This window comes from Calliphora vicina, chromosome 1 (genome assembly GCF_958450345.1).
Source record: "Calliphora vicina chromosome 1, idCalVici1.1, whole genome shotgun sequence".
NCBI lineage: Eukaryota > Metazoa > Arthropoda > Insecta > Diptera > Calliphoridae > Calliphora > Calliphora vicina.
The window spans coordinates 51622438-51650288 of record NC_088780.1 but is presented as its reverse complement, the minus strand read 5'-3'; the positions used below and the strand labels follow the sequence as shown (position 1 = coordinate 51650288).

General features: G+C 29.4%; 2 protein-coding genes across 6 annotated transcripts in view; one reads left to right on the top strand and one right to left on the bottom strand.

Moving 5' to 3' along the window:
- The window catches only part of mRpS9 (mitochondrial ribosomal protein S9), a 62786-nt gene that overhangs the window by 31535 nt on the left and 3400 nt on the right, over positions 1–27851 (bottom strand). The gene's annotated exons all lie outside the window — the stretch shown is intronic.
- wtrw (water witch) lies at positions 18–19379 on the top strand. Of its 5 annotated transcripts, XM_065512953.1 has the most exons (3): positions 18–138; positions 632–879; positions 16108–19379. In XM_065512953.1, exons 2-3 carry the CDS (start codon positions 764–766, stop codon positions 18947–18949), a joined length of 2958 nt encoding a protein of 985 aa, XP_065369025.1. In that variant the 5' UTR covers positions 18–138; positions 632–763; the 3' UTR covers positions 18950–19379. The 5 variants fall into 5 exon arrangements, with proteins under 5 accessions (XP_065369025.1, XP_065369032.1, XP_065369046.1 ...); XM_065512960.1 differs by lacking the exon at positions 18–138 and having other exon boundaries at positions 613–879; XM_065512974.1 differs by lacking the exons at positions 18–138; positions 632–879 and adding an exon at positions 13229–13296.

Sequence of the window (27851 nt, the reverse complement as noted above, 5' to 3'; positions counted from 1 at the left end):
AAAATTGCCTAAAATAAAACATAATTTATAAAAATACTTGGTATTTTGAACTCGAGGGAGTAAAGTTGTTTCACGCTCAAAAAGTAATAAAACTGGACGTTACAAGTATCGTTGAAGTAGGAATAAGTTGTTTAAAAGGTGCTAACAAAATATAATTTCAACTCTATTTAATTACTACTTTTAAAATTATATATGAAAATTATTAAAAACAAAACACAGTAATTAAGTACATACATACCTACAAATTCTGAGGCAATCATATGTAAAGCAGAAAATTTAAAATTTTCTAAAAATTAATAGTAATAAAATACGATCGTTATATGGGTACCTTTTTAAAACCCAAACTATCAATATAATTGTATATTTGTAGGTATAAATAAAACTATGAATGTGTCATCTATTTACTGAAAACTAACAAATATTTATTTGAAATTGTGAGAAAATCAGAAGTGTAACGGATTTTTATTCAATATTTGCACGTAATGCTTGACGAATACAAATAATAATAATACAAACTAAATACATTTAATATTTTTTTTTAACAACTTTTGTTTGTTTTGTACATATTTACATACAATATTCAATTACGTTTTTTTTATTACCCAAATTTTGTATATTTGTAAACACACAGATAATATTTCCAATAAACAACAACAATTCAAGCATAAATTTGAATGCATTTTCAACTATACGATCTTAAAGTGAAGGACAACAAGTGTCAGGAACAGCGACGACGTCAACGACAACGACCAGTGAATTCAACATGGAAAATCTTGGTTACAAAGAAGGCAGTACCAAGCCACGACGTATGACACGTTCCATCAGTGTTGTTACAAAAACTGAAGCTGAACAGCCATTGGCTGAGAATAATACAAATCGGTAAGTATTTTTTTTTTTTAATTTTGTTAATAAAACTCTTTTTATACAAGACTGAGTCAGAAAAAACTTATACACACTATCCTTGGTCCACCAAAATATGATTTTGTTTAATGACGTTAGTTTTTAAAGATACATATGTCAGATATTATCAAAATCATTAAATTTTATCAAAATCGCAATATATCTGAAGGTTTATCGTGACACTGTTTCATGAGCCATTAAACAGTATAATTAAGACTTGAACATTGAAAGAAAACTTGGATCAGGAAAAAACAGATATTGGTAATGCAAAAGTTGACGAACAACTCTTTCAAAGAGCACCGAATTTCTATCAGAAAATCAGCTTGTAAAGATATTTATCTGAGCCAAAGTTAATGCTATGTTAAAGTCGTATAAGAGAGCTATTATTCGGCTGTGCCGAATCTTATATACCCTTCACCAAATTATACTTCAAAATAAAAATTTTAAATATTTTTAGGTAAACAAAATTTATTTTTTTGCAGTTTTTTAATTTTTTGGAAAATTGTTTGAATTGTTTTTTTTTTTAACTTAAAATTTTTTTTTTTAAATTAAAATTTTTTTTTTTGTTTTTTCAATTTTTTTTTAACATTTAGCGAAATAAAACTTTTGGTGAAAAAAAATCGTGTTTAAAAATATTTTTCCGATTTTGACCCATTGTAGGTCCATCTTACTATAACGTCATTGCAAAGGTCTTTGAAATATCTATCATTAGATATCCAGATATATGTATGTATGTCAACAATAGGTAAAAAATCGAGGTTGTCCTGGTTTTTTCGCCATTTGTGGACCGATTTTGCCGGTTTTAAATAGCAAACTCCTCGAAAGCATGTCTGACAGAATTATTGATGATTTGGATCCCGAAGATATCTGGGGTCTTCAGCAAATTGATTTCAACAGACAGACAGACGGACATGCCTTAATCGACTCCGCTATCTATAAGGATCCAGAATATATATACTTTATAGGGTCGGAAATGAAAAATGTAGAAATTACAAACGGAATGACAAACTTATATATACGCTTCTCACGAAGGTGAAGGGTATAAAAACGATCGAAGAAAATTGTTAGACAGGCAGTCCTCGTACCTCGGGAGTCAACTCCACCCAATTGTTCAGAACTTCGGCATGTGGAAAGGACTCTTGTAAAAAAAAAAATAAATTAAAAAACACAGGAAAGATATCTCAGGACATGCCCGATTTTAAGAGTAAGTGGACAAACTGGACAACAAAAAGTTAACGTTTTTTCTGGCTCACTATTGAGTAATTAAAATTTAAGGGCAAACAAAGTATTTCTGAAGCTGTTTTCTACAATTCTATGCCCAAATTTTCTTCAATTTATTTTTATTTAACAAAACCTGTTTAACTATCATATGTCATACATTAAAAACAGCAGAATCATACAATTCGATTAAGAGTAAGTGGCAAAAGCATAATTTGCTAGAACCAGTTTTAAATAGTAGTTTTGAAACATTAATGCTTAATGATTTATTGAATTGAACTTTAAACAAAACAAGTAAGAGTCATATAGTCGGCAGTGCCGAATCTTATTTACCCTTCAACAATGTATTATCTATATATATAAAAGAGTAACGTTACTGACTGACTGACTGACTGACTGATTCATCATCGCACAGCCCAAACGGCTGAAGCTAGAATCACGAAATTTTAACTGTGGGTTCCTCCCTCCCCAAAACGATCCGATAAGAAGGGATTTTTGGAAATTCGAACGTTTAGGGGGTAAAAAGGGTAAAAACGGGTAAATTCGGTAACCTTATATCTTCAAAACTAATAAAGATACAAAAAAACTTAAAATATCATGTTACTCCATTTAAAAAATAAGCTGACAGGTGTTTCGTACTTTTTGGAAATTCGAAACTTTTAGGGGAGAAAACGGGTAAAAACTGTATTTTGGTACTTTTTTTGCACCCTATGTATCTTTTAAACCAATAAACATAGAAAAAAATTTTAAATCGTATTCTTTAATTAACAAAAAATAAAAAATATAAGTTTGGTACTTTTTGGAAATTCGAACCTTTAAGGGATAAAAATTGTGTTAATTTTTGGTACTTTTTCATAAAATATGTTTTTCTATAATTTGACATAGACATACGAATATTTTATTATGAGCTCCCATCACGTTACAGAAATTTATTTGAATGAAATTGTACCACCTCAATGGGGATAAAAAAGGTACCAAAAAGGGGATAAAATCGGGAAAATACATTATATTTGAAATTATTAAGCCAATTTTGATAATTTTTTTTAACGTTGGTTCCTGGATTCATACAAAAATTAACTAACAGCGTGTTATTTGGAACTCGAGTACCAAGGTGTATATTGGGCCAAATCCGGGTAAACAGTTTGGTACTTTTTTTAAAACATATTTATTCTTGGGCACATTAACACAGATTTTAATATTTTGATACATGCCTATAGCATAAACAATTTTGGCAAAATGGAATATTTTTAAATTTCAAACTTGAGGGGTGTTCAAGTAAGAAAAGGGAAATTGGTAGTTTTCTCCTAATGGTACTTTTTTAAAATTTTAAATTATTTCAGTTATCGACATTAAAGTTAGCTGATATGTATTTGAGTGAAGTTAGTGTTAGGAATAGGGGATAATATTTAGGTACCAAAATGTGTGAACTGTACTATAGGTACTTTTTTGTTCATCTAATGGTACTTTTTTTAAATTTCTATAATAATGGACTTAGAAACATGAAATTAAACATATATGGTCATAAGTGAGTGAGAATTCTAGGGGGGACTTTTTGGTACTTTTTCTTTATTCGAATGGTACTTTTTGTAATTTCTTCACCAATGAACCTAGAAACATGAAATAAAGCTTATATGGAACCGAGTGAGTGGGAAACCACAAGTGTGGGCTTTTTGGTCCTTTTTCTATATTCTAATGGTACTTTTTTGAATTTTCTATAACAATGGACTTAGAGACATGAAATTAAGCATATATGGTCCTAAGTGAGTGAGAATTCTAGGGGGAGACTTTTTGGTACCTTTTCTTTATTCGAATGGTACTTTTTGTAATTTCTTCACCAATGAACCTAAAAACATGAAATTAAGACCGGAGTGAGTGGGAATTTACAAGTGACTGCTTTTTGGTACTTTTTCTATATTCGAATGGTACTTTTTGAATTTTCTGTAATAATGGACATAGAAATATGAAGTTAAGCATATATGGTCCTAAATGAGTGAGAATTCTAGGGGGAGACTTTTTGGTACTTTTTGTTTATTTTAATAGTACTTTTTTGAATTTTCTATAACAATGAACTTAGAAACATGAAATTAAGCATATATGGTCCTAAGTAAGTGAGAATTCTATGGGGAGACTTTGTGGTACTTTTTCTTTATTCGATTAGTACTTTCTTCACCAATGAACCTAGAAACATGAAATAAAGCTTATATGGAACCGAGTGAGTGGGAAACTACAAGTGGGTGCTTTTTGGTACTTTTTCTATATTCTAATGGTACTTTTTGAATTTTCTATAATATAATGGACCTAAATATGAAATTAAGCGTATATGGTCCTAAGTGATTGAAAATTCAAGCGGATACCTCATGGTACCTTTTGTTTATTCTAATGGTACTTTTTTTTAATTTTCTATAGTAATGGACTTAAAAACATGAAATTAAGCATACATGGTCCTAAGTGAGTTAGAATTCTAGGGGAGACTTTTTGGTACTTTTTCTTTATTCGAATGGTACTTTTTGTAATTTCTTCACCAATGAACCTTGAAATATAAAATAAAGGTTATATGGACCAGAGTGAGTGGGAATCCGCAAGTGGCTGCTTTTTGGTACTTTTTCTATATTCTAATGGTACTTTTTTGAATTTTCTATAACAATGGACTTATAAACATGAAATTAAACATATATGGTCCTAAGTGAGTGAGAATTCTAAGGGGAGACTTTTTGGTACTTTTTCTTTATTCGAATGGTACTTTTTGTAATTTCTTCACCAATGAACCTAGAATCATGAAATAAAGCTTATATATACCCGAGTGACTGGAAAACCACAAGTGTATACTTTTTAGTACTTTTTCTATATTATAATGGTACTTTTTTGAATTTTCTATAACAATGGACTTAGAAACACGAAATTAAACATATATGGTCCTAAGTGAGTGAGAAGTCTAGGGGGAGAATTTTTGGTACTTATTCTTTATTCAAATGGTACTTTTTGTAATTTCTTCACCAATGAACCTAGAAACATTAAATAAAGGTTATACGGACCCGAGTGGGTGAGCAACTACAAGTGGGTGCTTTTTGGTACTTTTTCTGTATTCTACTGGTACTTTTTGAATTTTCTATAACATAATGGACCTAGAAATATGAAATTAAGCGTATATGGTCCTAAGTGATTGAAAATTCAAGCGGATACCTCATGGTACCTTTTGTTTATTCTAATGGTACTTTTTTTAATTTTCTATAGCAATGGACTTAAAAACATGAAATTAAGCATACATGGCCCTAAGTGAGTTAGAATTCTAGGGGAGACTTTTTGGTACTTTTTCTTTATTCGAATGGTACTTTTTGTAATTTCTACACCAATGAACCTAAAGCCATGAAATTAAGCTTATATGGACCCGAGTGAGTGGGAAACCACAAGTGGGGGATTTTTGGTACTTTTTATATATTCTAATGGTACTTTTTTGAATTTCCTATAATAATGGACCTAGACTTTCCAAAAAATCGAAGAATTTCAAAACCGCGGTTTCGGTTTTAAAAAATTAAAAACCGATCGGTTTCGGTTTTGTGATAATTTATTAAATCTTAAGTATTATAGAAACAAAATTAGTTGATAATATAGGAAATGATATACAAATCTAAAATTCAAGCTTGACGGGTTATGGTTTAGTGAATGCGAATTTAAAAGTGATAATCAATGGTACTATTTCCTTATTGCAATGGTACGTTTTGAATATTTTATAATAATAAACATAAAAATTTAAAATTAGGAACACATTTTGCATTTTCTATAATAATGGACCCAGAAATATGAAATTAGACATTTACAATTAGATTCACAAAGTGAGACTTGATAGTACTATTTCTTTCTTCTAATTGGGGTGGCGAAGCGCACCGGGTCAGCTAGTTTAAGATAAATATTAAAAACTATTTTAAAAAATGTTGTTGAAAACAAAATATGGTGACACAAAAAGGTAGTCGCAGTTTTATGCTTATATCTCAGCCATTTATGGACCGATTTTCTCGATTTTAAATAGTAACCTAAGTTAGAATCTAACGATTATATTGATGTATTATCAATCATGTAAGTTGTTTTGTATATTCGAAAAGTTGATTTCAGCATACAGACGGACATAGCAATATCGACTCCGCTGAATATAACGATATAGAATATATAGTTTATTGGATCAGATATTCAAAATGAGGTAATTACAAACGGAATGACAAACTTATGGTGAAGGTTATAAAAACGTTGGTTTAAAACGCTAGTATTTTAATACACAAATGTTTTTAATTTAATATAAATTGTATCCCTATAAAAACTCACTTTAAAATTTTATTAAATATAAGATTTAATAAAACGAAATTGTTGTTTATTAATAAATTATATTTAAAAAGAACAGTTATTTATTACATTTTAATTGTACTCTATTAATATCTTTAAAAACCACAAATATTGAATATCATTATTTTTATTTGAAATATAGGAAATTAGAATTTAATGGTGCAGTGGAAGATTTTTCAAAAAAATAATAAACAAAAAACAGAATTCTGTTTTGTTTATAAATAATTAAAGAAAGAAAAAAACAGCTGCATATTGATTGCCAATTCCTAGTACTTAAGCATTATTAAATTGTAAAGAAAAAAAACATGAAATCATTAAGAATTATTAACAAAACCAGAAATTAAGGGAGGAGTTTGTCTAAGTATATATTCAATTTTGGTCCTAGAGTTACTAAATTATTTCTATGAGTTTTGATTTGATTGGAATGTTGAATTTTTATTTATAGTGTAGACTGCAAATGTTTGTTTAAAAGTTGGCAAATTATGGAAAATTTTTAGCTGCCAAAAACTTAATAACTTTGGCAATATTCATAAATAAATAAACATTTATGGGTGTTAAAATTTATCAATCTTTTGTAGTTGACTTCTGAAATCTTTTTAATGATGCAGACAATTGTGGCCGTTTGCTATAATTCATTTTAAACATTTAATTAATCAGTATAGTTTGTAACATTTAATAATTATCTGTGATATTTAAGTGTTGTTAAAATATTAGATTTAATTAATACTAATGACAACAATTGTATAAAATATTCAACATATTCCATTTGGCATCTATATCTCAAGTTATGGTAAATTAAAACCTCATTTACCATTCGACATTAGTAAGACCATCGATATATTAATTGCTAGTTAATATTATTATTCATTTATTTAATCTACACAATGAATTCTAAGACTAAATGTCTATTATGAGCATTGGTGCTTGTTAATAAATAAGTATAAAATACTATAGAAAATTAAAAAATCAATCTATTAACAACAACTATTTTTAAGCGATGTACGATGATTTTTTTTTTATTTTCCATCAATGTTCTAAAACAGGAAATTATTAAGCATAAATTACTTATTAAAGAACTAGTTTTAGCATTATTTCAAATAGTTTGTTCTGTGACATTTTGCTAGCACAAAATCTGAAAGTGACAATTTGAAAGTAAAATCAAAGAACACCTAAACACGTGACTAAAGCACAAGTAATCATGCAATGAGAAGAGTTAATGGGTCTTCGTTTTGAAATCTTTTTTACATACACCTTTCAATATTATTTAAATAAGATTATAAATGCTATGATTAAAACATATCAAAACACTCTCAGACCTTCATATGGAGCTATGATGAATTAAGTGACCAATTATGAACCGATTCCAACAAAATTTGGAGAACAATTGTATGGGTGCTAGATAATATTATGGGGCCCTTAATTCCGATATCTTCAAAATTGTGACTTAGAGTTTGATTCTAGGGTTTAGCTGGAATATTTAAATCGTATAACCCTCTAACCCGCAAAATGTAAAAAGCTAAAAAAAAAGTTGTCGAACCAGTTGCAAAAAGGTGCAGAGTGCCTCAGGGCATTGTTGCCGGTTAAGGTCTAACAAACAATAATGATACGATTTTATTGAAAAACTAATGAAAAATAACTAATAAAAAATATTTCGATTAGATAGTTAGTAAAACTTTGATTTAAAAAAAAAATCACACAAAATTTCACGTGCTAAAATTGTGACATCACTCACAAAACAGCTGTCAGAACAAAAACTAAAAGTCAGAATGCATTTCGACCTTCGAGGGAAATGTTAACAAATCTGTAACTAAAATCACAGTTAAATTTAAAAAAAATATATATAATTACTTTTTGAGATAATTGTTGTTTTGCAATGCATGCCTTGAGGCACTCTTGCGGGTTAGAGGGTTAAGTAAGTGTTTCTGGAATCGAATAATTTCTCAAAGAATCCACATTGAGAATGTCAGTCCAATAATTTTAAAAATAATATGTGTAGTAGGATTGTCTATTACTCGCGTTTTATTTTAATCGAATAAAAGTTCATAAGTTTTGTATTATTCGAGTGATCGATTAATTTTTTTTTAAATTTCCTCGATAATTCGAACGAATATCGAGTAAAAAATTATTACAATAATCTATCTTATATGTATATCTATATATATAAAAATGAAATGGTCCATGTATGTAATGTCATCACGTGAGAACGGCTGGAGCGATTTGGCTGATTTTTTTTTATTCGATTCGAAATTTTTAGGAGATGGTTTGTAAAGAAAAAAAAATCAAAAATTCCGGGTAAAACTCGGAAATTCTTTTTTTTTGTGAGTCCAGTCATCTGTAATAAAAAAGCTCCCTAAAGTATGCAGTACAAATTTATATATTTTATTTGCAAATAAATAAGAACAGGCTGGTATGCGTTGGTTGGAGAAACTTGAAGAACTAACATTAGTCGAAGCCGGGGCGATCAACTAGTATATATATAAAAATTAAATGGTCCATGTATGTAATGACATCACGTGAGAACGGCTGGAGCGATTTGGATGATTATTTTTTATTCGATTCGAAATTTTCAGGAGATGGTTTAAAGTATGCAGTACAAATTTAGATATTTTATTTGCAAATAAATAAGAACAGGCAGGTGTTTGTGTGTTGGAGAAACTTGAAGAACTAATGCCCGTAATTTCAACAAATAGATATCTATCAGTGGAGTAAAAACATTTGGTAATTTTTACCCGTAGATATTGATTTGAAGTTAATGTCAAGTTACATATTAGGTAAATTTACCTGCTGGTTATTTTACACAGTGGATATCTATTTGTTGAAGTTACGGGCATAACATTAGTAAATAGCTACCGGGCCAAGCCGGGGCGCTCAACTAGTTTAATATAATATACATACATATCTAAAACCAGAATATATTTAATAATTTGTTAACAATAAATTCGAAAAACGTGATTATTTTTTTACATACATATTTAAAAACATTTCACATTAATTTTCCGGACTTTTTACATTTCCAGGAAAAAAAATATGTTCATTGCCGTGAATTTTTAATACTAAATTAAGCTAAAAGATATAAGAGGTCCGAAAAATAATTTCGAAAGAGAATTTTTAATTTTTTTAAATTGTGATTATTTTCTCTAAATATGAATTACTTTAGATTTAATGGAAGAGGAACTTTTTTTTTAAATTTTTCACAAATTGGAAACTGTTTAGGTTGTGATAGCCGAATTTATTACCAATCGAATGATTCAGTCTTAATCATTGAATTTTTCTGTTGTGGCTGAACAATTTAGAAGAAAATTGTAATAGTTTTCGACTTTTTCTTGGTGAAATCCAAAAAATCTAGTGATATAATCGAATATTTTGAATCTGGTTTAACTGTGCAAAAATATTACTGCAACTTAATGAAAAAAAAACTTATAAAGAAATTCTCGAAATTTCCCGACAGAAAGTTCGTACAAATGAGAAAATAAAACTGGTTTCTTTTTCTCTTTCTCTCTCGCCTATGAACTCATACTTGCGTCACGAAAAGTGCCATAATTAACACCAAAATATTCCGCATAATTTTTATTTTTGAAAAAATATTATTGCAATTTGCATGCTTAGGTTATTTCGTTAATTAATTTAATTTGTTTTATATTTATAAACAACAATGTGTTGTTTTTTCATTTAATCACAGCAACTAACTGGAAAATACATGAATTTAGTTTCAATAAACTAATTTGTTTGTTTTTTTCTTATTTCGTATGTTTAGATTTTTTCGCTCTGGGTATATTATATTATATTCCATTTGAAAATAAATATTTTCAAATGGAATATAATATGGCTCCCTGTCACAGAGTTCTGTATTTTGTTTCTTCAGACAAAGTAAAACGATTTTGTTTTTTTTTTTGGAATGAAACCACTTTCTGTTTCCTAAGTGGAATTGATACTCTCTTTCTCAATTTTTTTATAATTTTGTTTTACCAAATAGAAGAGTGAAAAAGAAATTATGGAATTGTTTTTGACAATCCACAATTCCCAAAAAAGTTTAAAAAAATCCCAAAATTGTGATTTTTGGATCTATTGAAGGAATGAAACCACTTTCTGTTTCCTAAGTGGAATTGATAATCTTTCTAAATTTTTTTATAATTTTTTTTTACCAAATACAAGAGTGAAAAAGAAATTATGGAATTGTTTTTGACAATCCCACAATTCCCAAAAAAGTTTCAAAAAATCCCAAAATTGTGATTTTTGGATCTATTGAAGGCACCTAGCTTGGGGCTATAAAATCCCTTTGCACAATATTGAAAAACATATTGGAACGTACAAAACAGGTCTTAATTTTTTCAGAGCAGCTATGCGATAGGATTTTTTCGGAAGGAAATGCAATAATACGAATTTTGCTTTTACAATATTTCCCGAAATGTTATCTTTCAGGAAAATATAAAAACATTATTTATCTTTTTCTTATTTTCTGTTGAATTTAAAATTAATGTAAGTACTTTTTTTTCGAAAAAAATGGGGAAAAAACTACTTTTTTATTTTTTTTAAGTTTGAATACACATAACTTTTGACTCAGTAATGTTTTTTAAACAGTTTTTTCTCACGATTATTAATAAATTTGTTGTTCATTCAAAAAAACATACTTTAAGAAAGAATTGGTTCATTTTTAGCAAAAAAGCAGACCAAGGTAGGTAAATATAATAAAATTTTAATTTTCAAATGCGAATAACTCGTAAACTATCGCGAATCAATGACCCCTATCGCGAATCAACATTTCACATGAAATATTTTCCCTTTTCCTTTTTTCGTTCATCAACTTTGTTCACGTGAAAAAATTCACCTTGTTGTGAAATTTTTAGATGGAATTTTGTAAACAATAAACAGCTGTTACGAACAAAATCAACTATTGTGAATGTAAAGTTTATCATGATATTCCCGATAGCAATTTTCCCTTCGAGGGAAATGGATATTTCATGAGAACAAAATTTCACATGTTATTGCCGATAGGGGTGAATATTTCACATGAAATATGTTATGTTCCCTTTTCCCATTTTTCGTTCATAAACTTTGTTCACATGAAAAAATTCCCCAACATGGGAAATTTTTAGATGGAATTTTGTAAACAATAAACATCTATTACGAACAAAAGCAACTATTGTGAATGAAAAGTTCAGGGGAATATCACGATAGCAATTTTCCCTTCGAGGGAAATGGATATTTCATGGGAACATAAATTTCACATGTTTTTCATGATAGGGGTGATTATATGGCTAAAGCAATGTTTTTTGTAGATCTCGTCTAGTAGATTCCATATATATCGGATCCATATCAAATCGGATCGCAAACAAAAATTTGGCATAATTTTTAATTTTTGATATACCAGAGGTGCCAGAATTTGGGGCATTGTGGCTATGCCCCCTTGATATTATAAGCCCAAATTCAAAACCTAATCTTATCAACACCTCCACTATAGCCATGTGAAATTTTATTGAAATCGGTCTATTCGTTTTTCGCTTTTTGGAATTAAGTAATAAAATCTTAAAATAAATTTGTTATTCTTCTTATTTTGTATGCTTAGGTTTTTTCGTGCAGGTTATTTTTCTATGTTCTATAAAAGGTATTTGTAAAAAGGTATTTATTCGATTGTAGCTAAAATCAAAGTTCATTATTTTTTTTAAGATGTAAACAAGTTCTGCAAGTTATTGACAACTCTCTCTCTTTTCAATTCTTTTAAAAACAAGGCTATTAGGAATTTACTGGGTTAACAAATTAATCTTCTAAAATATTTTATAGCTATTGCGGAGATACGAGAATATTTATATTATTCCAGCCAAATATTCATATATTTTTTTCGATTAGAGAGTAAATTAAATTCGATGCAAACTAAAGAATTTCAATATTATTTATTTATTCAACATTTTGTCCATATCATTAAGCTAATTTATATGGGAAATTATGTATTAGTTTATATGTAAATTTCATCTAACACCTAATAATATAGTAGCATGTAGCAGACAGCTGAAACTCTCAGCTAATATTTACCAAAAATCTTATATCTGTTATTGTTAATATTTTTGTGCGTTAATCAAATAGAGGTTTTCAATGTGTGCAAAATTCATTAGACCATAGGAAAAAATCCAATAAATATATGTCATACATGATAATTCAAATAAATCACCAAAATGTACATACATATGTAATTAATATAATTTAAAAAAAAGACCAAAAAATAAAACGCAAACCCCTAATTGTGTGTTAATAATTAATTTGACAAAAAAAGAGAAAAAAAGAAACAAATTTGTTTATAATAAATATTGAAAATACAATCGAATGCGAACTACGACACGAACAGGTTTATTATTATTTTTTTTTTAAATTTATTTGTTTAGTCTACACTAAACAAAATATCAAAAGAATAAAAAAAAATTTAATACAAATTATTGTGATTAAATTAGAATTTTCTAAAAGATGTATGCGGAATTCTATTTTGGCTAAAACTAAATACGAAACAGAAAAAGCACACAAAACATACAAAAATTACAAGCAAAAAAAAAATAAATTAAATGAATGATGATGTTTCAAGCCAAGTTAGTAAGTAGGTGCTGGTGGTTGCACAGAGACAACTTTTGAAATCTATCACTAACACCACTACACTCTAAATTTAAGCAGCGACTAACTACAGCCACAGTCACAGCTGGTGCTATAGCTGGATCAACATCGACATCGATCGTTGATCATTTATTTTTATTTTTTTATTATTTGTTTAAATTTCAAATTGAAATTTTCAGTTTAATATGAACTAACAATGAACACGGTTGTCTTTATAATAATGGCCCGACTAACGAGAGCATTAAAATAAAAGTGAGAATTGGAAAACAGTTGTTGTAACGGATTATTTTGAATTTGAAACAAAGTGTTTTTTTCTTTTGAATATAAAAACAAAAATAAATTAGCAATTGTTTGGTGTTAAATATTGTACAAAAACTGAAAAATAAATGAAATGAAATTAGTAAATACTTTAGCAAATTGGCAGCATCCATGGATTTGGCTGGAAACAGTGTATAGTGTCATTTTTTACTAAACAAAAATAAAAATCCCTAAATAATCTTAATAAAACTCAATTGAATGGAACTGAAACAATTAAATTTAAATAAATTAAATCAAAATCCCAAGCAATTTTTTAACATTTTCCTAAGTAGAGTGTAGTAGAGCTTGTAGTTGTTAATTTTTAATTTTTTAATTTTTCGTTAAAATAACATAATAATATTGTTTTTTTTAATACAATACTAATAAAAAATCTTGGCTAAATCTGCATAAATTAGAAATTAAATTTTTTGTTATTAATAGTGTGTGTGTGTAAAACAAAAATTGTTTCAAATATTGAAAAAGAAAACAAAACAAAATTTGAAGTTCAAATTGAATTTGAAAAGTACGATATTGAATGAGAAAAGTAACAATTAAAGCAAAAAATTATATAAAACAATTTAATATTTTATTATTGAAATGGTGGTGGTGATGGTTTAAAATTATCTTAAATATTTATATTTTACATTATGAAATTTGTTTCAAATAAAATTAATTCAATAGAAACATTTAATTAAGGCTTTTTATTCAAAATTAAATATAAAAGAGTAACAAAGCAACGTAAATACAGCTTTGGTATCAAATCTATTTGTTTGTTTTGTAAAACCAGACATTTAGACCCTGAATTTTAAATTTATTAATTTCGAGTTCAACAAACTTTTGTTAAACAAAATATTTGTAACTAGTTGGCTACTTTGTGCTAAAGGTCAAATATTTGAGAGATGTTAAAGGTCATATTTAGACAAAAGTTTACAAAAGAAATTATAAAATGATTTTTGATTTAAAAATTCAAAAAAATATTCAAAAACAGTTTATTAATTTAGTAAACCAAATTCTGTATGAAAATTTTATTTTCAAAATTGTTTATGAATATGGGAGTTAGAATGTTAAATTACTTAAGAAACATTTTCATAAATAAATCAATCGTCAAGCTGTTTTATTTTGTATAAATTGGCATTATTATATAAAAGTTAATGAATTTAAGATGTGAAACAAATATTGCCGCACGAACATTTTACCGTCGGCTTGATATTTGAATGTCATTTCAACAGTGATTTTAATTTAAAAATAAAAACTTAAAACTTAAAAGCAATAACAGCCCTAATAGCTTTGTAATTGACAAAAGAAACTGAGAAACTTACGATTGGCCCTTTGGACAAAAACTTCAACTTATGGGATTTTTAAAGTCTACCAACGAGCTATTTATAAATGGTCTCATAAAGCTTATATCAAAAGTTCAGATTTAATCAGAAAATCCGAAGTTAGGTCTGATGAATTTCTAGAAAAATACAAATAGATTCATCTAGTATTAGGAGTTAATCAGAAAATCCGAAGTTAGGTCTGATGAATTTCTAGAAAAATACAAATAGATTCATCTAGTATTAGGAGTTAATAACCACGGATTTAAAATTAATGTCTGGGTAGTTAAACATCAGAACAATTAAAATTAAAAATTTGCTGAAATTAGTTCGCTTCACCAACTGCCTTTACTGTGTCATGAACATTAGTCACATTGATTATTTTTTGCTTTTTAAGCAGTTTTTCAATGTCTATATTAAAACTTTTTAAGAAAATATCTTATCCATGATCCTAATAGGTTAGATTTCTGGTCTAACATCGGACAATGTCATAACAGGAATAATTTGTAATTAATATTGTTTTTGTACTATTCTCTTAAAATATTCAGAAAAGAAACATCGGATAAAGTCATTACAGGAATAATTTCGAGGTAATAGTGTTGCAAGTTTCTGTATTATCCAGGCTTTGCTCTGAAATTATTCTCTAAAAAGTAACTAATCATTGTCTATGTTTTGTACATATATTTTGATTTGATATGAGTGCTTATTTGGAAACTATTATTTTACCTTTTCATTCCATTTAAGAGCTACAACATCTTATTTTGTTTTTCCAACCTGCTACTCGACCAACTTAAGTTCGTTTGTTAATGCTTTTATTTATCCACAAAAATATTTATGATTCAATTTTGCACACCTTACAATCATAGTAAATATTTGACAAACTCCTTTCTTTTCAGTTCTGTAGTATTCCTTTTAGAAGTTTCGTTAGATTTATAATTAATTTTTGACGCATAGTCTCCCACACTCGTAGTTCTCTATAAATTTCAAACTTGAATAAATTGTATGACAATTTTCATACAATTGGTCAATTCACAAGGTCTCCTATCATGTCATATTGTCATAATGTCTTAATATTTCACAATGGTTTGAAAATGTTAAATTATAACCAACCAGCAGAGACCTGCGCCGAACGCCTAAGAGTCGGTTTAGCCGAGCCGCCGAGTCGTGAAATATTAGGACATTATATGAAAATTGTTATAAAACAATTTATACAAATTTATCACAGAAAAGAATCATTAGTCCATATTTAATTGATTCAATTCAAGACCTTGTGAATTGACCAAATATAACGTTACAAAAAGTGTTTAACTAATTATTCAGAAAATTTAGCTAAATCCTTATTAATACAGCACTTCAGCACTTGTTATTAAATTAATTGCTTATACTTATTTTATATAAAATGATATTTCCCTTCACAACTAAAACATTTTTCTCTTTCTCTCAACTATAGATTCAAATCAATACCGCCTAATCTTATGGTAAGATGGCGTAATAATACGGATGCTATGATCGAAGCTCAATATCCAACACCAGGAGAATTTGAATATATGGAATGTGGTCCATCGCCACCAGCTGAAAGTGCACCCAGTATGTATGATAGTTTCGAAGAGCCAACCAGTGAATTGAGTGTACAAATATGCAACGACACTTTGCGCATCAGTCTAATCGATCAAATGAAAAATGCCGCCGGTCGCATACGCTATTTTGAGGACATCGAACAGGGCAATGTGATTGGTGAAAATACAAAGACTCACTTTGAATCCGCCTCGCAAATAGAGAAGAGTTTATGTTTCCTATGGTCGGCATTTCTAAAGAGATGGGATCTGTTGCAAAGCCTATTGGATATAGGAGCTGAATTAAATTTTTGTGATCAAAATGGTATTACCGCTTTGCATTTGGGTGCGTTTAGTGGCTGTCTTTCGACGCTCACGTTCCTTGTGGGCAAGGGCATGAATGTTAATTTTCAGCCAAAATGTTATACTCCCTTACACTGTGCAGCATTTGGTAATTCGCCTGAGGCGGCGAAATATTTGGTAAATAATGGTGCCCAATTATCCATAGATACGAACAAACCGAACTGTGAAGAGAGTCTACTGCATTGTGCGGTAAGAGCCAATGCTTTGGAATGCTTGCAGTTGTTTGTAGACGAGGGAGCAGATGTGAATTCCCTCAAACCGAATGGCACTAACGCTATACATTTGGCAGCCGACTTGGGTAATGCCCAGTGTTTAGAGATTTTATTAAAAGCCAACGGAGCTGATCCCAATGTGAGAATTTGTATACGGGAAAAGGAATCCACAGCTTTGCATTTAGCCGCCGATGAGGGAAATGTAGAATGTGTGGATTTATTGCTGGCCAAAGGGGCCGATGCAAAGCTAAAGAATCATCGCGGTTTCACGGCCCTACATTTAGCGGCTCGCACTTCCAGTTTGGAGTGTGTAGAATCTCTGCTGAGAAATGGCAATGCCGATGCCAATGCTGAAGACTTTGATCATAGAACCCCTTTACATGCGGCTGTGGGAAAATCTGAAAACGCCTTTGATATATTGGAACTACTTATACAGTGGGGAGCCAATGTTAATCACAAGGACATTTATGGTTTTACGGCTTTACATTTGGCCGCCTTAGATGGCCTGGCTCAATGTGTGGAAATGTTAATTTACCACGGTGCTGATGTCACTACAAAATCGAAAAAAGGCACTTCTGCCCTAAACGTCATCACCCGTAAAACACCCGCTTCTGTAGCCATGATAAGACAGAAATTAGATGCCGCCATTACTTTACATCATTCCCAAGATCCGGTCAATCGTGAGGTGGAATTGGAACTGGATTTTCGTCAACTCTTACAACATTGTCATCCTAGAGAGATTAGTTATTTGAATACGTTTGTGGATGAGGGACAAAAGGAAATTTTAGAACATCCCTTGTGCTCGTCATTCCTGTACATAAAATGGGGCAAGATAAGAAAATACTATATAGGACGTTTAATATTCTGTTTCTTCTTCATACTCTTCCTGACCCTGTACGTACTCACTGCCCTGGCCCACAATTGCTACAACGGCAGTAAAGATGACAACACCACCATACAGGCCCAGGAACTATGCCAGAAACAATCCATTTTGGGTGACATGTTACGCAACAATCCCTTTGTTATGGAAATGCAATGGTGGGTGCTGGTAGCCATCACAGTAGTGGAAATATTTCGAAAGTTGTATGGCATTACGGGTTACTCATCGTTCAAACACTATGTCACCCAGGTGGAAAACATAATGGAGTGGTTTGTCATCACCAGTGTATTTGTTATTTCGTATATTTATACCAAACAAACGTATACCTTTCAAAACCACATAGGAGCCTTTGCCGTACTGTTGGGTTGGACCAATCTTATGTTAATGATAGGACAACTGCCGGTATTCGATGTTTACGTAGCCATGTACACTAGGGTTCAAGGAGAATTTGCTAAACTGTTTATGGCCTACTCCTGTATGCTTATTGGATTTACTATATCATTTTGTGTTATATTTCCCTCTTCCTCATCCTTTGCTAATCCATTTATGGGTTTCATATCTGTACTGGTGATGATGATAGGAGAACAGGATCTGTCGCTACTCATCAATGATCCGGATGGCAAGGATCCACCATTTCTCTTGGAAGTTAGTGCTCAAATAACATTTGTGCTCTTCTTGCTATTCGTTACGATTATATTGATGAATCTGCTGGTGGGTATAGCGGTACACGATATACAAGGTCTCAAAAAGACCGCTGGCCTCTCTAAGCTGGTAAGGCAAACCAAGTTAATATCTTACATAGAGTCGGCCTTATTTAATGGTTATTTACCCACATGGCTACGTAACTTGCTGCACTATACGGCCCTGGTGTCACCGCAAGCGTATCGTGTGGTTTTGTGTGTAAAACCGTTAAATCCGAGCGAAAAACGTTTGCCACGAGATATTCTAATGAAAGCCTACGAGGTGGGTAAAATGCGCAAACACTTTGGTCACACTATATCGGCCAAATCATCCGATGCTACTTATCTTTCATACAAAAACAAATACAATAGTGAAACTAATCAAACACCGACGACTCCCTATGCGACGGAGGATTTTGAAGCCACCGTCTTGTCAAACATTAATACGAAAATCGATGATAATAGCGAACGTATTGAGTATTTAACACAAGAGATACAAGAGCTAAAACAGGCTCTTATAACCCAACAGCAGCAAGCTAGCAAAGTTATAGATAAATTATTGATTGTCATATCGAATCAGCAAAAAAATAATTTAAGAAAGTAGATTAAAACGAACAAAGATTATTTTTTTAATTTAGAACATAGAAATATAGTGCCTTCCTTAAGAAAAAAAAGTGTCCTTTAAAAAACCATAGATTATAATAACTTTTATAAAATTTTAATAGTTTGTAAAACAAATTTATCTGAAATTATATACACATTATAATAAAATATTTTTACTCGTTTTTTTTTCGGTCAAAAGATTGAATTGTATTAAAATCTTAAAACATTCCCACAAAATTTAAGAACAAATCTATAAGCATTTTATTTTTATTTTGTTTTTACATATGTATGTAGCTGTTTTAAGTTTGTTTAACTTTATAGAAATATTTTATTTATTTATTTTAAATTAAATTTATTAATTTTTCTGGAATTATATTTTAATATTTATTTAAATATATGTAAATGTTATTGAAACTATAATGCAATTCAAATTATTTTCCATAATTTCATCTTCTTGGAGACATTTTTCAATTGTAATTGGGCAAATATTAATCGCACGGGTTAGAATCAGAAATCATGTTTTAAAAAATTGTACAGAAAATCTTCAAAAAATAAGCCATTCAAATTCTAAAATTAGAACTATCTATGCATAGATAACATAGAGACGAGACGTAATTGTCAAAAACCTAAGTCTGTTGTCAAAAACCTATCTCTTTAATGTATTTTGTTGTTGTATCAGACATATGATTTGTTGTATTTTTGCTTGACAAATCTGAGTGTCTCGTCTCTATGTATCTATGATAGGGTTCCTAATTTCCCGGACTTTTTTCATTCCCGGGAGGAAATTAAAAAATCGTTTCATTCCCGAGAATTTTTTAATACTAAACTTAACCAAAACCCAGAATTTTTTTTCCAATAAATTGACTTATAATTTTTCCAGGGTTTTAAAAGAAGTATGAAATAACTATATTTGGTTGTACAGTCGTTATTATTTTCTCTAAATATGAATAATATTCATTGAATATCCCTTAAAATTTTTTATATTAGGCAACTTAATAATTCCTTTAAGAACATAAGCTTAAAATTTGATTAATTCTTAATAATCGAATTTTTCTACTGTGGCTTGAGATGAGTGAAAAAAATCGGGGTTTTCAACCGTAATACTGACTATGTTTGCTAGAACCGAAGAAATCTATGGATATAATTGAATAATTCAGTTAGCAACAAATTTGACCATCGAAACGAATCTGAATGTTGTAACTTTTAGAAGAAATCGTATGAAGGTATTCCCGAAAATTCCCGACAAACATTTCCTGAAAATTAACAAAAAAATATTCCCGGGAATTCCCGAGAAATTTTTCCCGCGTAGGAACCCTAATCTATGATTAACCTTCGGGTCAAATTTGACCGATTTCATTTGTTCTAAAAGTGAGGGTTGATATTTTGTGAATTTTATTTAATTTCAAATGTCAACAACTACGTTAGGTTTTCAGAAAAAAAAAAAACAATTTAAAAAAAAATATCTATAAAATTTTTTTGCACTTAAAGTCGTTGGGTCATATTTAACCCGTAGAAAAAATCTTGAATTTTTGCTACGCACAATTAATTTAAATGTTTTCATAACTTTGGTAGCACTACAATTTATCTTTGGCAGCACTAATATACATATATCTGTCTCTTTTCATTATACTTGCTGAACATTATACTTGAATAAAACTGGAATTCCCCGAACAAATACCAAAGCTATTTTTTCATATCCCTCTTAAGGTCTTCGGGTCAAATTTGACCTATTTTGAAATTAAAATTGATTTATTTATAAAAGTGAGTGGTTGATATTTTCCCTGAAACCGAGTGGCACTAATGCTATTATACATATGGCTGCAGACTTGGGTAGTTCATGAACGAACTAGTTCAATTAAACGATTCCATTATTTGAACTAACTGAACTAGTTCAAATCGTTTGCTCACTTAGTTCTGTATTGAAGTATTCCTGCTTCTTTTTATACGAATGCTGACATAATGTGAAAAAATAAGGGTCATAATGGATAGAATAAATTCTCTGAATTGAAAACGCAATGAGCATTTGAGCTCTAGTATCATATCATATTTTATGACTTATAAGACATGTATCACTCGTGTTCTTTTATAAATAGGTAGTTCAAAAGTCAAAAAGAGCGATTGAACTAGAAGAGCTACCTAGTTCATTTTTGAACTATGAACTAAAATGAGCGGTCATTGAAATGAACTAGTCTAGTAATGTACAATGTTTAGAGATTTTACTAAAAGCCAAGAGAGCTGGTATCAATGTAAGAATATGCATTTAGCCGCAGATGAGGGATATGTAGAAGTAGGAAGCCAATGTCACGGCTTTTTATGGCCGCCTTAGATGGCCTGGCATCCGTTTCTGTAGCCATGATGCCGCCATTACTTTAAATCATTCCCTAGATCTGGTCAATCGTGAAGTGGAATTGGATCTGGATTTTCGTCAATTCTAACAACACTGTCATCCTAGGGAAAATTGTTATATAACAAACCCAAATCACTGTTTGTAAAACAAAAATGCATTTCTTTTTATACCTACAAAAGTATATATATTCTGGGTCCTTATAATATTCTAAGATCGGTTAAAAAAGTTTATAATATTTTTCTAATTTCTTTACAGATAATACTTTGATTTGCACATGTTATTCTGTTCATGATTTCACCTTCTTGGAATATGGCTCTATGATACATAAATTTATGTAAATTTGGTGTTGAAAATCTGCTAAAAAAATAGAGGAACATTTTTTTCCGAAAAACCTAATTAATTGTACAATTGCAATTAAAACAAGTGAGAGAGCTATATTCGGCTGTGCCGAATCTTCACCAAATTATACTTCAAAATAAAATTGTTTAATATTTTTAGGTACAAAATTTTGTTGTTTTTTCATTTTTTGGAAAAAAAATTTTTTTCGAATAATTTTTTTTAAAATAAAAAAAAAAATTTTACATTTTTTTTAAATTTTAATATTTGATGTATGAATCGTGTATGTAAGTTATTGGGGGTCTTCGGAAAGTTGATTTCAACAGACAGACAGACTTTATCGACTCCGCTATCTATAAGGATCCAGAATATATATTATTTAGAGGATCGGAAATGAAAAATGTAGAAATTACAAACGGAATGACAAACTTATTATACGAACTTATCTAACGAAGGGGAAGGGTATAAAAACAGAGCCAAAGCTCAGATAAACAAAATTTATTAAATTTGTCGCTATTTATATGGTAACATTTTCATTTTCAGGGCAAAAATGTAACATTGCCTTTTTTAGGCTGACATGTTTTCAACAAGTGCCAAAATATCCAACATTTTAACCTCAAATCTCCATAATTTGTAAAATATTTGTTTATAAAAACTGCAGTTATTTACATAATGCAACCTCTTAACTCCATAATTAGCATGTATAAAATAATATGTTAAAAAGGCAACATTATCAGTCTGTGTTAAAATTAAATGTTAAAAATAGGGCAACTTGATAATCAATTGTCAGTGATTTTCAATTATCTTGATCCCAAAATGATAGGATTTGTCAGTGAACATCTATTTCAAAAAATACTAACAGTTTATTTGACCAAAATCCTTTTTCTTGACAGAACTACACAGTTTTGTTTTTTGTATTTTGACCTCCGTCAGAAAGACTGAAATATCTCCAAAACATTTTGCGATGTTGTCGAATCTTAGAGATTTCTATACATACTATTTCTATGGCGTAAGAAACCAAAGATAATATATTAATATCATGTAAAACTATGATTTATAACAAGACCATTGAAACGGGGTCATATTTTTTGATTACTACGAAATCTAGTATATCACTGACAACTTACGTCATAGGCACAGATCCCTTTCACTTTTTGTATATCATTAAAATTGAGAAATTTACAATCCGGTTCTTTACATTTTAAAATTTATACAGTACTAATTATTTCCATCTTAACAATTTCGTAAACGTTGGCTCAATAAATAAGGAATATTTTAAATTTTCTGAAGAAAATAGGAAATTTTTAACGTGCAGTGTATTTGAGCTTGTTTAAACATTTTAGCGACCATTTTCAATATGGGACAAATGTTCAATATTGGTTTTTAGGTAACCTTATTCCAATAATAGTTGTAGCCAAATCTGAACGATTTTTTTATTTATTCACAGATTTTTACATAGAAAACCCAAAAATCTAGTTCAAACTACTGTAGATTTCCTTAAATCGTAGCAATAAAACATTAATAAGGAATATTTATTATCGATTTGCAATCCAATGACAATAGTCAAACTCAGCTGGTTTTGTACGTATATATCAAAGGATTTTTCCAAAGAACACAATTCTCGTAAACTGTATATACATATCTGAAATGTTTTTCCAAAAGAAGAAACAGAAGAAACAAAATATATCAATAGTAATATAAACATCGAGCACAAGACTAAAAACTTTCATAAAAAGCTCGCATTCAAATTTAGAACCAAAATTAAAAATGATTTACGATAATTTGTATCGTATTTTTTTATTATTATATCGTAGATCGATAATTTGAAATAATTAAAATGTTGGATATTAGAAAATAAAGATAGAGAAAATAATAAAGAATAGCATTAACTAACATTTACATCATATTAATAACATGGCAAAACATTTAAAAATTTTTGCAATGAATATTAGAATTTACACACCCCTATTTGCAGTACATATTTGAAATATAAAAAAAAAGCTCTTAAAGTATATAAATTTACGTTATTCTGCACTAAATAAAATATGTATGTCTGTATTTTTCATTTATTATGATTTTTTAAAATCAATTTTTATTATAATTTCTATTATTTTTCTATGATTCAATTTTATTATTATTATTTTAAGGCTGTGTGTGTTTTTGCCGACAGAGTTTGCTAAACATTTTTTTTCATGTGTATTGTTTTTTTTAGCCGTTAAGATTTTGATTAAGTTGAACAAAATCTATTCTATTCTTTTGTTTTTTTTTTATTATTTTTATTTTAAATGTGTATAATTAAAATAAACAATTTATATTTTATCGTTATGTACATAAAGCTATAAATATTTGTTTTATTTGTTGACTTTTGAAAGGTGGTGAGTAGTAGTCAAGAGATTACAAGTAGAAAATATTTAAGTCAATCAAAATATTTTTAAACAAATACAGTTAAAAATCAAGTTTAGAATGAAATAATGGAAACTTTTTTTGGAATAATTAAATAGGAGAAAGTAGGAAACGGTAATATTTAAACGTTTTTCTGCTATCTATTACGTGTATTGCGGCTAAATTTTGTTAAATAATTATTTAACATACTGTCTTTCGCAAATAATTACGAACATTTATAGGAAATGTTCTATGATAGTTACAAATTTACTTATATTTGGGGTTGTGAAAAATAGAGCAAACCCAAAAGCTGCAGGAGGACTTTTTGTATATTTGTATACATTTTATTTGTAGTGTACATTGATTTTATTTGATTTATTGCACAAAAAACCTAAAGAATAATCCAAACTGCAGTACGTTTCCTCAAAATATATCAATAATAATAGCTATGTTCAATAACTAAAACTTGTTACTAGTTAGTAACAATTGTTACTGGAAAAGCGTTCATTAACTCCAAAAACTTGCAAGTAGAGCAAAAATCAAATTTTAGAGAATGTTCTCTCGTTGCAAACTATTACAAGTTCTATTTTGAACTCGTAATAGTTAGCATCTTATATTTCATATGTTTTGTGTTATTGTTTATTTATTTACAATTTTATTTTTGTGGTGAAAGAATGTAAAAATAAAGAATTTTCAATAAAATTGAAGAAAATGTGAGTATTGTGTGTATAAAACAATTGTTACTGGAAAATCATTCATTTACTTTTTACTATTTTTTGAGAATTTAAGAGAGTAATTTTGTAAATTTTGATTTTATTCTCTCGTTGCAAGTATTTACTGGGAAAGTAAATGAACAGACCTAATATAAACTTTATGAAATATTTAAATTGTCAGAACTTGAAAAGCGACATATTGGAGGTTGTAGGTCTATGTGAGGATATACTAAAACCGTTTTCAAAGATTTTGAAACACCCCCAAAATTTTGAAAAAACTATTTTAGAGTAGGTCGTAGTACTTTAGTACCTCTAAATCACACACTTTAACACAGATTTCAAAATTCTAAACAACTATGGATAGGCAAAGAAATAAGCTTTCATAAAATGTATGCATAAAATTGGAATATACCAAAAAATTGTGTAAGTTTTTATAAAAAGTTTCGCTTTACTTTTTAATTTTTTCGTAATTTTTAAAATTTAGCAAAAACTATTTTGTTTTGCACAGTGTTTAAAAGACAATAAAAATATATAGAAAAAAATTATATATTAATTGTTAAAATCGGTTTGTATTTGCAAAAGTTATTGAACTTTTTCGAAAAAAGTTGGAAACAATTTACCTTCTAAATTAAATATTGTACAGTAATTTTGACTTACCTGCACAATCAACTTTGCACGATATTTTGTGCAGGTAAGTTAAAAATGCAGTTAACCTCAATGCACTTACCTGCTCATTGATGCTGGTACGTGCATTTACAGTTTACTGCCCAAAAAAGCAGCTAACGGCAAATAATTTACATGAAGCTTGTGATTTTTCCGTCTAAAAATATATTTTTTCATTCAAAATCGTATTTTTCTTATTTGTTTTGATTTAATTTTGTATTAAATTTTTTTCATGAAAACCAGTTATAGCTTCCAAAAGTATTATGCACTTATCTTAAATGTGCAGGTATGAACAATGCACTTAAATTAACGAATTTATATGGAGTTTGGTAAATAAATATACAAAACACAAGTTTTATGCACTTATATGCAAAATGCTCTTAAGTAAAAGACAGGTAAGTCAAAACTACTGTACAAATATTTTTTTTAATAGTTTTTTGGTTTATTTATATGCGCTGGGGGAGAAAATACTAAAAAAGGTGTTTATGAAAAATGTTCATCCGATTTGAATAATTAGAACCATATGTTGTTAAGAACTAATTTTTTTTATACTTTGGTATACATTTTTATAAGCTTTCATATCAGAAAAAATTTGATAAATTTAGTTTTTCTTTTAGATATTCTTAACAAAAATAATACTTATGACTTACAAATGTATCAAAAAATGCACGTCATTTTAAAACGCAATCAGTTTTCATTCCAAACCCGTTCAAAATTTAAAGTTGGACAAAAACTGACTGAGTTACAGTTGACGAACATCACTGAAAACAGTTTTTGTAGAATTACTTTTGAATTTGATGGTGTTTCTGAAATTTTTAGACACAATTTTTAATGGACTCAGCAAGACCTATAACCCACGCTGGGTCGTTTACTAAGTTTTTTTTTCATCGTAGCACCGTGTAATATTTTATTATAATTTACTACTTTCAAATTTATTTATTATTCATACATAAATTTGATAATATATTAGTAATTGAATAGAACGAGATACTCTGAATTTGCATATAGTTGCCGTGCCTGTAAAAATGGCCAGTGATTTTTTATAATTTTTCAAGATTCAAAAAATAATTTATCTTTTTTATGAAAGTTTGAAATAAGTATAGATATCTGATTATATTGTTAACTAGTTGACCGTACCGGCTTCGCCCGGTAGCATTTACTAATGATAGTTCTTCACGTTTCTCCAACCCACATGCACCTGCCTCTTCTTATTTATTTGCAAATAAAATATATAAATTTGTACTGTATACTTTAAGGAGCTTTTTTATTACAGTTGACTGGACTCAAAAAAAAAATCCGGGTTTTCGAATCAAATAAAAAAAATAAGCCAAATCGCTCCAGCCGTTCTCACGTGATGCTATTACATACATGGACCATTTAATTTTTATATATATAGATTGAATAAACGAGGAATAAGATTATTAAATAATCAATTAACTCAATTTGGACTTAATTCAGCAAATTATTCCATTAAACTATTCCCTCCATTCATAGCATACAGAGGTACGTGCAGGATCCATTTAATTGCAGCTCGTATATGACAGCTTTGAATGATATTTATAGAGACTCCATCAATTCCGCTGTAGCAGGATACCGTATGAATGGCAACAGGCTTGATGACTTCTGGTCCCGTATAGACCGTGCCGTCCTCAACTTATGTCCAGCTGTTTCTAAAGCCAATAAATAGAAAGCATTTTCAAAAGAGCTCCTAACACATTCGGTAGGAAATCAGTCCGGTTAGATCGGCACTCGGACTATTTAGTACGAAAAGTTAAAGACAATGCAGGTTTAAAAACATATAAGGCTCAAAAAGTTCCTAACAGGAACTCTGTTAAAAATTTAGAGGCCAAAGACAAAGCACGGAAATTGAAATCAAATTTTATAAAAAAAAATATACCTGCTGCATAATGGATGACAAAACGTATGTTCTGGAAAATTGTTTGCAGCTTCCGGGTCAATTCTTTTATGTTACTGATGCTCGAGGGAATGTTGTAAAAAAGTTTAGGACCCAATAGCAGAAAATTTTCCCAATAATTTCTTGGTATATCAAGCAATATACAGTTGCGGCAAAGGAAACCAAAGATTTGTTATAAAGGGCTCTATAAATAGCGGAATTTACATCAAGGTATGTTTATAAAAGTGGATGCTTCCATTCATAAGACTTCTTAATGTGTCCACTAATTTTTGGCCTGATTTTGCATCATGTCACTATGGTAAGCCAGGTCTTGCTTACTATGGTAAGCAATGTGTTGAGGACGCAAATCCTCCAAACTGCCTGGAGCTAAGGCCAGTGAAGAGATATTGGGATAATTGAAGAGCACAAAAAGCTTTGAGTGATAATAAAGTGCAAGCAATTGACTATACTTAAATTAATAAAGCTTTGAACGACACTGATGTTGCTGAGTTGACAGCTAAAGCCGTAGATACGCCTTTAGTGGATATACAGTCCACAATGCCTAAAA

Bases quoted from the DNA above. Each gene is read 5' to 3' on its own strand.
- wtrw (XM_065512953.1), top strand. From the start codon at position 764: ATGGAAAATCTTGGTTACAAAGAAGGCAGTACCAAGCCACGACGTATG. The intron at 880-16,107 runs GTAAGTATTTTT...TCTCAACTATAG, and splicing joins GCTGAGAATAATACAAATCG to ATTCAAATCAATACCGCCTA.